At 36.1% G+C, this 11,248-nt stretch overlaps 1 protein-coding gene across 1 annotated transcript; it reads left to right on the top strand.

Moving 5' to 3' along the window:
- The first annotated feature begins 10,000 nt into the window (after nucleotides 1-10,000).
- On the top strand, nucleotides 10,001-10,486 carry LOC136025811 (uncharacterized). The gene has a single exon (XM_065701802.1). The coding sequence runs from the start codon at nucleotides 10,001-10,003 to the stop codon at nucleotides 10,484-10,486; it is 486 nt and encodes a 161-aa protein (XP_065557874.1).
- The last annotated feature ends 762 nt before the right edge of the window (nucleotides 10,487-11,248 follow it).

Raw genomic sequence — 11,248 nt, forward strand, 5'->3', positions numbered from 1 at the left:
TGCAAAAGTTAAACTCTAGCATAAAAACCAAAAGTTAAACTGGATTACACCCAACTTTAATCATGAAGGTCAAAATATAAATATATATCCCCAAAGTTAGAAGAATCTGTGCAGCCCCCCGGGCCAGATCCAAAGGTATGCATTTTATAGCCTATAAAAGGATTTACAAATAAGTCTTCGAACATATGCGAATATCACAGTATATACAGAGAAGCGGACACAATTGGCATAAATAACATCTAAAACACTGGTGGATAAAAGTTCCCATCCTCTCAACCTGCTTAGGTCCACACTTACTGGGGAGTTTCAATCGGTCTGAAATATTTTCAATGGCTTTGATGAGGTTCTAAATGGTATCTTACTTATTAAAATGTCCCATCAATTTCTTCCTTCTATCATTTGAGAGATCTTCTCAAATAAAAACTGTCGCATTACCTCTCCATATATTTTGGATACGCATTTGTAACCAAATAAGTCTTTTTGGGGTCCACCCAAAAGTCGAATTCTAGAGAATGGACTTTTTCCTGTTATATCACCAATCTAGTTTAATAGTCGAGAACAAAGGAATCTATATTCGTAAGGAGAGACAGACATATTCAAAATAGAAAAAAATTTACTTTTCTAGTAGGGGTATGAATTCTTTGGATAGGCAATGTACAAGCTCCTAAAGCGCACAGCATGTTATTATTTTATTGTTATAGCTTTCAGTGACTAAAGATCCAATTAATAACACTAGCAAAGAACTTTGTTAGCTCTTGACTAATAAAACACCGAATTAATTTTTTGAAATTAAACTAATGATAATTTTTTTCTAATGACGAAATACAATATAATTAGTGATGGATTGTAACTAAAGATTGATAAAACTGTGAGATTTTTCCTTATTCTTACATTGATTCTACTCTAAAATTTCATCTTTGACAGAAAAAAAACATATCGTAATATAAGTTTCCATTAATTATTTAAGTATGCCAATTAGATAGTATTTAAAAATAATCTAGTTGAAGAAAGCCTAATCAAAATACAACTAATGCAGTGTTACTTTTGGGTAAAAGAGCTAAAATCTGTAAAAAAAAAAAAAAAAAAACATGGTAATTTTATATTACAGCCCAAAATTATCTTCCTGCGTAAATTAAGTTAAAAAACACGTTTTCTTCCAAATGAAGGTAAAGTGCAACAGCAAAACCTAAAATGAAAATTGGTTATGTTGTGCAAGATCCTGACTGCCCCCCCCTCCTCAACCCCTCACAATCTACGCTTGAAGCACACAAAACAAATTTGAAAATGTGGATCTAACAAGCTTTGTTGGGACATTATATATACCCCTTCCCCATAGTTGTGAATATATTAGAATATGTTTCCATCCTAACAGTTGAAGTACAATTATGCAATACACTATGGCTGTTGGTTTAAATGAATAGATATTCTCTGACAATAGTTCCTTTTTTAAAACTCCATACATGATTAGCGTTAAATTGTACACGACACACCATGTGGCCTCTTAGATTCTTCCAATAATTCCTAGAATTTTGCCTGATTATAAATGCTGTTTTATGGGCCAAAAATTGCTGTTTCGTGGGCAAAATGCTAGAAATGGACACTTTGCTGTGTTGTAACCTCTTTTCTTACATAAGAAGGACATGGGTCTTTAAATTTTCGCTTGAATGAGCCCTCTTTCAACAATTTAATACTACTGTTCAACGGAGTCATTTCTTGGGAAACAATAAACACCCATGTTACACCATTCTTTTTTTAGAATAAAATAGAAAATGTAATATTTTTGACAATTATAGCTTTAGGGTTCTTGTTCACGTCAAATCTGTTTGTATGATACTGATCAAGGTCAAACTTCTAAAATTTAAAAACTCTTCACATGCTAAAAGAATTTGATGATAACCAAATTTAAATCTAATACATTTTTCAAACTTAGGATCACCACAAATAACAGATTTGGCTAATTTTAAAACTTCATTTCTGAGAATTCGCGTTTCTATTTACTAGGCCTGCTGTTTACTTACTGTTTGTAACCAATCCCCTATCTCCCATCTCCCTTGTATGCAGGTAAGCAAGTAGATGCAATTTTTTATGTTATACTTAAAATACTACTGCAAAAAAAACAAATTAACTATTTCTTATGTATATGTATATTCAGGGTTGCCACCCCTAGCGATTTATCACTATTTCTAGTGATACATTACCTAAACAAAAAAATCCCTAAATCAGCCCATAAATTACTACATTATTCAAGAAAATAATTAAATCAACCAAAAAAGAACAAAAATTTAGTGATTTTTTCCTCACTGGGTGGCAACTAGGAATTAATGGACCACTGGCCAGGAATTTGGCGTTTAAAACTACAAAGTTCAATATATAGATCTTAGACAATCTTAAAGCAATTCATCATCTCCAAATGCTCATTTGGCAACGATTTAGCACTTTTCCTTCTAACGTTACAGGTTTGAGATAGAGTATGGTAGAAAATGTCACTTTGCTGTTGAGTGATATCTTTAACAACTTAAAAAGGGAACTCAAGCTTTTAATGTATGTTCAAATGAACCCCTCTCCTCATATCCTGGGACTATTGGTTGGATGTAACTATGCTTGAAAAAAAAACTCAACAAATGCTTAAGTCCATGATGATCCTTGTTTGGAAAAAAAAACATTTGTGAAGATAAGGGGCGGGTTTAACCCGCCTTGTTAGGCGGGTTTTCCCCTTTTGTTTGGTCTTTCCTGCCAAATAGAAGAGACAAGATTCAATTACCTCCTGTTACAGGAAATTCTCAGTCAAGAGAATGTAAATTCAAGGGCAATCATTTGTCGCAATATTTCGAACTGTTTCTGTCAAGCAGCTTGAATCCATACCTACACAGAGAGGAAAGTGACGGTCCATACAGTAAAAGTCCTAACCTGGAGCATAAACTGGCCACGTCCAGGCTAAGGATTGTAACATCAAAATAGGGAAGAATTGAGCCACTACAAAATGAGCAAAAACCAGGCAGAGGACTCATTTGGCTCAATAACAATTAAAGTCCTGACTAAGCACAAAAACAAGGAAAATCCTAATTAATCTCATCTTTTTGCGCAAAAATGGGAAGAGGACTGATTCTGTATAAAATCAAGCTAAATCTTGGTTTGGTACAAAACTGAGCAGAATCCATGGTTGGTGTAAAAACGCCACAACTCCAAGCTGCAAAAATTTGGTGAAACAGTGCAAAAAAGTCCAAGCTACAGACTGACTTGTCGCAAATATAAGCCAAATCCTCATTCAGTGCTAAAACTAAGTAAGTCCAAGCCATGTAGAGAAGGAAGCCAAGTTCTAACTCAACAGAAAAGAGTTGAGTCAACACTCAATGCTGAAGCTAGCTAAGGCCAACTTTGTGTGAAATAATTAAAAAAAAACAAGTTTTTTTAGCTGAAAGTAAGGAGCGACATTTAAACTTAAAACGAACACAAATTACTTCGTATATGAAAGGGGCTGCTTCCTCATCAACGCCCCGCTCTTTACGCTAAAGTTTGACTCTTTCTCTCAACTCTGCTTTTTAAAACAGTAAAAACTTCAGCGTAAAGAGCGGGGCGTTGATGAGGAAGCAGCCCCTTTCATATACGAAGTAATTTCTTTTCTTTTTAAGTTTTAATGTCGCTCCTTACTTTCAGCTAAAACAAACTTCTTTTTTTTATTTAATTTCTGAACGTTTTTGAATCAATGCAGGTTTTGATTTTGGTTCTCCGCAGAGGAATAATTAACACGAAATTTGCAAGTTTTTTTTTTTTGACTAAATGGCTTTCTCATAATTTTGATCGAATGATTTTGAGAAAAAAAGGAACGGTAGAGGAAGCCTAGCTGCCCTCCGATTTTTTGGTTACTTAAAAGGGAACTTGAACTTTTAATTTTTTACGAATGTTTTTATTAGTAAAAGATAAACGTAACTTGTAAATTAGCTTACGTAACGAACTTTAGTAATCTCTGTTTTTATTACATATACGAGGGGTTCACCCCCTCGTCAGTACCTCGCTCTTTACACTAAAGATTAAATTTTGTCCCAATTCATTAAGAATGACCCCTGAATCACAAAAGCCGTAAAATAAATAGTTGAAATCACTAAAAATACTTTAGAGTAAAGAGCGAGGTATTAGGAGGAGGTGAGCCCCTCATATGCGTAATAATTTCTGTTCGTTTAAGTTTTAATGCTGCTCCTTACTTCCAGTTGAAAAAACTTTTCATGTTTATTTTGTCATTGATTTTTTTAATAATGCTAGAAAATCCTGCGCTCCCTTCATGGAAATTTTCTTCCCCCATGACAAATTCCTCGATGGAAAGTTCCCCCAACATATCCCCCTCTTGTCAACCCCTCCCCCCAACCAAAAAATCCCCCTGAAAACGTATGTACACTTCCCAATAAGCATTACTATATGTAAACACTGGTCAAAGTTTGTAACTTGTAGCCCCTCCCACGGGGACTGTGGGGGAGTAAGTCGTCCCCAAAGACATAGTTATAAGGTTTTTCGACTACGCTGAATAAAATAGCTATCTCAGAATTTTGATCCGTTGACTTTAGGAAAACAATTAGCGTGGGAGGGTCCTAGGTGCCCATCAATTTTTTGGTCACTTAAAAAGGGCACTAGAACTTTTTATTCCCGTTAGAATGAGCCCTCTTGCAAGATTCTAGGACCACTGGGTCAATACGATCACCCCTGGGGAAAGAAAAAAAAATAAACACGCATCCGTGATCTGCCTTCTGGCAAAAAATACAAAATTCCACATTTTTGTAGATAGGAGGTTGAAACTTCTACAATAGGGTTCTCTGATACGCTGAATCTGATGGTGTGATTTTTGTTAAGATTCTATGACTTTTATGGGGTGTTTCCCCTATTTTCTAAAATAAGGCAAATTTTCTCAGGCTCGTAACTTTTGATGAGTAGGACACACAAATAGTTAGTATCTGGAGCAAAAAAAAATCATAAACAAACCTCGTATCGACTGGGAGAAGATGTTCATTCCACTGCTACACATGATGTTTGGGTTAATGAAACTGTGCGCTCTGGAAAAGGTTGGTAGGTGCTTCAATTACCTCTACCAAGTCTTTCCTTGACTGACCATTGAGAACTTTAGGGCCAGCATTTACAATGGCCCACACAAATGGCAGCTGATAAAGGACACAGGGTTCCAAAACTCAATGAGTTTTGCTGCATGGAAATCGTTTGTGAAGTGAAAAACTTCCTGGGGAACACAAAGGCAGCAAACCCCGCTATGCTCTTTAGCAGTAATATAGAGGCCTTCCAAAAACTTGGGTGTTTGATGAGCATAAAGATGCAGAAGCTACCCAAAACCATCAGGGCAATGAACAACAAGCAGGAAGAAAGGACCATCAAGACATGCACTAAATGGAGGAGAGGTACAAGGAAAGGTTGGATGCAATCATGATGGCAAACTGCTGCTGGTTGCTGAAGAGAGATAACCCAGCAGCTTCTTACAGAGGAAAAATGGAAGAAACCCTAATTTGCACTGAGAACTCAATATAATGCTCAATGTCACATAATGCTCATTCTTTTACTAATATTAGGAATTATGCTCATCAAACTCAATAGAGTGAATAAAATTGAATTTGGCTACATTGACTATTATTTCTTGAGGAAAACAAAAAAAATTGTCAGGAGTTTCTCAGCTGATGAACTGCAGAAATTTGTTGTTTTTTTTCTCTATACAAGATGGATTTTTTTTAATTCTTGTTACAAAAACTCCTGACCTGATTGACCAAACCCAAGGTCATTTTCAGACTCAGAAAAATTAGTCTAATTTAGCTGGAAAACCCTGAACGATTTTCATAAATATTTGTTTGTTACCCGGTGTTATCAACACTGACATAAGTTTGTTCAATACACAAATAAAAAAGAGAGAATATGATATAAAATAGGATGTTCCTTGTACAAGTTTCAAGACCTATTAAAATGAATGAATGTTCTTTATTACCCATCTAAAAACAAAAAACAGGAAACAATGGAGTGCATTAAAAGAAAAAGAAAGCAAAAAACAAACATTATTACCATGAAAATTAAAAAAGGGGACTTGGGACTTCACAGCATTCATACTTAGTCCTATTTGTGGATGTCTATCATATAGGTTATCAAAACTCTATTAAAGACTAGTTACTGACTGGCATGGATTTAACAGATCATCTGCATAACAAAGCACTGATGTATTGATCCCTTTTGAAATGCAAACAAATAGGTAGGCCAATCTGCACAGGAAGAGGTGCATTGTTGCAGATAGTTGGAAATGTGATGGCTCCTTGCTTTATTCCAACAAATACAGAGAGCTTACTATCCAAAAGGACATTTCCCGACTTCAAACAATCTTTTAGATGTATATAGCCTACATATAATGTAATGGGCACTAACATAATAGACAGAGTAAACTTTTCTTTTAAGTGGGCAACAATCAGAAGATCAAATATCTTTGCAAAAACACTTGATACAGTCACTGGCCTATATGATAAACAGGATTTTGGTTTATTCTTTTTTAGAATTGGGCTAACCATTCCAATGCATGAACTATCTGGAACAACACCAGAATTAAAAATCATTTGAAGAAGTATAACAAGATGGTTATAGAGGAGGTCACTTGCAGCAATAAAATGCTAAGCACAAATACTGTTGGAGCCTAACCAAGAATTTCTTCTCTCTAAGCTTCAACACAGCCTTCTTAATTGCAGACAGTGTTATCACAATAGAATTTCGTTTGAATATAATCAAGCAACAAAGCCATCTCACTATCAAAAGAACTTCCTACACTGCTATTAGGTTTTACAAACCAATTTTTGAAACAGGCAACCCACTCAGACTCTGGGATGCTATTGGGTCCTCATGGTTCTGTTTCCCAGGAAGAGGACAAGACTTCCAAAGGTAATTAGGGTCATTTATGATCTTCTCAGCTGTAACCAACTTGACCGCCCTACAGATGCTCCTACAGAGCATTCCTAAATATTATCTTAGAATAAAACTGGACCACATATACAACCCCATTCTTTGGCCTCTTGCACCTGTTCCAGAGCTACAACCACCACTATGCAGGTCATATTGTAAATAACTTTGTAGAGAGTACAGATGAATTACCTGGAGGGGAGGCAAAACATTGCCAATTATCTGAGAGATATAGGCAGCTGTACCAGGTTGTACATCTTTAATTGAACCATCAGCATAAATGTGTATATTATTGGGGAAATATGTCAATATAATGCAAAAAAAAGATACAGAATTCACAGGCCAAGAAGGAGGTGAAATTGATAGGCATTTTGGTAAATCTTTTAACAGTTTTGGGTGTAGGTTGTTAGGTCCAACAGCTCTATTAGTACCAAGTTCATGTCCTCATCATAAATAACTGGCATGTCCATTGGTTCTGGGATTAATTGCTCTGGTAGAGGGGATGGTGTGTTGGTTGCGGGTAGAGCAGAGGAAATGATACCAAACCTGGAGTTCAAAAGGTTTTTTTTTTATCTGAAGCCTGTTTAACCTCTTCTCAAAATAGGCCTACACACATGGTTGCTGCTTCTAAGAGCACTATGTAAGACATAGAGAGAACTTGTTCAGGATCATTTGTCAAAACTAACAAAAGCAAAGAAGGTTGATGTTGGTGCCTGAAGTGGGTTGTCTAGTCTATAATCTGTACCAGTACATGTCCAGCAAGGAAATTTGTAGTGACACAGATGGGCTACTTTGAGGGGTGCCCTATTTCTTCAAACCGATCAACAGTGGGCATCTTAGAATCCCCAAACGTAAAAGCAATTGAATCCTCATGAGAACTAATTTTGGATATCAAATATGGATAGGTGAGAAATAAATTGATCAGGGGAAGATGGACTTCAATAGATTAAACCTAACATAAATGCCTCAGATCCTATATGGCGTTTCAAACAAAACATTTTCAATCCAACTACTAGCCTAGGTTAATGAGACAGACAGAATAAGAGGATAGTCTAACTCACAGTTAAGCCTATAGCTTTCAGTCCAGTTCTACAGGATGTTACAACTCCTCTACAACTGTCAGGGTTAACCAAATTATGGTAAAATTCTAGTTTAGCTACTTTCTGTTATCTTGGAAAGGGGTTAAGCTAGGAAAATGGGTAGTTGTCTGCTATAGCACCTTTGTTACAGTGCCTATGTATATAGAAGCTAAGTAAAACCAGTTTCTTTAATGACAGAATAAATGGGAAGGCCGTACCAAACAAGTTGATAAGAAACTAGGTGAGTCTATGAGAAAAGACAGAGAACATCAACAAAGGAAGAACAATTGGTTTGCCTTTGGTGTGCCTTAAAATCCTTTGTACAACCATAATCAGCAATGTAAGGCTGATGTTATTTTCATCAACCACTTCCTCTTGCATAAGCTTTGGTTCAATTGACACCAAAGTTTCTAATGCGCAACAACTTAGGCCAAAGAACCCAATCACCAGTACTCCAGCAGAACCAGTGTCAATTGTCCCAATATTGTTCACAGTGAACAATCCTTCAATTGGATTTCAAATAGCCTTTTGAACAGTCTTTTGAAAAGCATGCACCTAAAGACACAGTACAGTTTCATAAAGACAACTTGAAAGAGGATAGAGAAAAGCATAGAGCTCTAGTTAAAGAGCTGCAGGACCAGATGTCTAAGGGCAAAAACAATCTTGTCATAAGAGGTGAAAAAACAATCCAAAAAAACTTGGAACTAATGGAGTAATTTGTAGTGATGCTCCATCTTCTTTTTAGTATATTTAGTAAGCATAGTTTATCTTCTGAAAGTAAAGACTGTTCCTCTGTGAGTGTTATTGATAGAAATAATGGAATGTTAAGTGATTCAAAATCGAATTCAGAATTGGCAATGTTTGTTGCTGCTGAATCTCTCTCAAGTAGTAATAATGTTTCATCCCTTCTTTTTGAGTCAATTTGTAGTGACAACAGTGTCTCAGAACCAAGCAGAGCAGATGAGGATGAAAAAAATTAGATATAAAAATATAAGGAGTCTCTATTACTGGTAGCCAATGTAGACTGGAAGCCTTGTAACAAACAAGAATACAATTTGACAAAGAGGTGAGTCCCAAGAATAGTAGTTCTTGATTGGAGGATAGTCATATCTCTATTCCTGGATATCAAATAATATCAAACTTGAGTTCAAGTAATTGCAGAATGGATATATTGAGCATAGGGGTATAATTAGAGTAGAATATTTCTCATAAATATCATGGAATTGGTTATAATGAAGATAATGCAACACAACAACAATTCCTTGATTATATACATGACCTCTCCCTATATCCAGCCAATGATAAATCAACAAGATATAGAATCTTCCAAAACCCAACCCTATTAGACCTTATTTTCCTTAATAACCTTGACCTTTTGGAACATATTGAGTGCTTATCTTCCCCCATTGGTATAAGTGACCACATAGCTACAGAAATTTAGCCCTGTCTAAAGAGTATGACTATAGATTTATTAAAAGGGTCTTCACAGGTTACAATACCATCAGGAGAGAAATGAAAATGGTGAACTGAAGTGAGATTTTGTGGGGATCAGTAGAAGAGCAATGGGAAAATTTAAATTTACTTAGAATCCAAAACAGTGAATATTCTGTATCTTGGAGGAGGTAGGCAAAAACTCTTCCATACATGACCAAGGAAATTAAGAAGCAACTCAATAAAAAAGAGATCTTGGAAAAATACAAAGAAGCTGAGAGTCCAAACCAGTACAAGAAGTTCAAAAGAGCAAGAGGTAAGTGAGAAACTTAACCAGAACCATGAAGCCACACAAGCTAGAGACTGCAAGCATAACCCAAAGAAAATTTGGCAATATGTGTCATGTAAAAGTCCTGGTAGGCAATCAATATCTAAACTAACTGCTTCAGGAGCTGAACCAACAGATGTCACAGAAATTGCAGATGAGCTGAACTTCTCATTTCTGTCTGTTTTAGTAGCACATCAGATACTGACCCATCCAATGTTTTGAACCTACACAAATCCACCATTCAATGGAGCCCATTGAGATTGAAATTTTGAATATCCTCAAACAACTTAAATTACTAGATACCAACAAACCAGTTGCTGAAGACATTGCCAAGCAACTCTCCCAATTATTCAAAGTCTCCAAATGTACCAAGGGAGGGCCAACAGATTGGAAAACCGCATTTGTCATCCCTTTGTTCAAAAAGGGAAATAAAGCTAGTGCAGAAAACTACAATCCCATAAGTATAACTTCTGCTGTTGCTAACATCCTGGAAAGGGTGGTATATGACTCTGTCATGATGCACCTCAAACTTAATGGGATACTATTGCTCAGCCAACATGGTGTTCAACCCAAAAAGTCTATAGAAACAAATCTGCCAAAGACTTATGATGTTATAACAGACATGCTTGATCAGCACTTACCTGTGGATATTTTGTTGCTTGATCTTTCAAAAGCATTTGATAAAGTTCTGCATTCACACTTGAACAAAAAACTTATCTCTTCAAATTAATGCAGACCTTGTGGGCTGGGTCTCAGATTTTCTTACAGATAGAACACACAGAGTAAGGCTTTTTACTAATGAAGGAAAACCAATCCTCTCTGAGGGATGTGGAGTCACCAGTGATGTCCAGCAGGGTAGTGTCTTAGGACCTACCCTATTCAATATATATGCAAATGATTTCTTAATTAACTGCAGATCATCTGAGTCTTTATGCTGATGACTCAAAATTGTTTGGTGCAATCAATCATGATTCACTATAAGCAGATCTTGACTATATTCAAAAGTGGGCAACAACATGTTACATGAGTTTCAATATTGATAATTTAGTGTTATTCCTTTGGCAAGTCCAACCCATGTTTCAAGTATACTATGTAAACCAAACTGTGAATAACATTCAAGAGCTGCAAAGTGTGGATTAAGAAAGGTATCTTGGAATCTTGTGGACAATCAGTGTAAATTCCATTCAAACTGCAAAAAGACCATGCCTCATGCAAACTCTGTCCTAGTACTCTTAAAGAAAACTATATCCATTAAGTCTCCCTATGTTGTTGTGGGGTTGTACAAGGCCCTTATCAGACCAGTACTTAACTCTGAAATGTGCACAGCATCACTGGGATACAGGGGTGATGTACAGCTTCTGGAAGGAGTGCAAAGGAGAGCCAAAAAGGCAGTATCTAAGATGAGAGACAAGCCTTATCATGAATTTTTAAAGGAGCTTAAATTATGTAGCCTACACTGGTTTACCACCAACAAAGAGCTGATATACTTATA

Source organism: Artemia franciscana, chromosome 4 (genome assembly GCF_032884065.1).
Source record: "Artemia franciscana chromosome 4, ASM3288406v1, whole genome shotgun sequence".
Classification (NCBI taxonomy): domain Eukaryota; kingdom Metazoa; phylum Arthropoda; class Branchiopoda; order Anostraca; family Artemiidae; genus Artemia; species Artemia franciscana.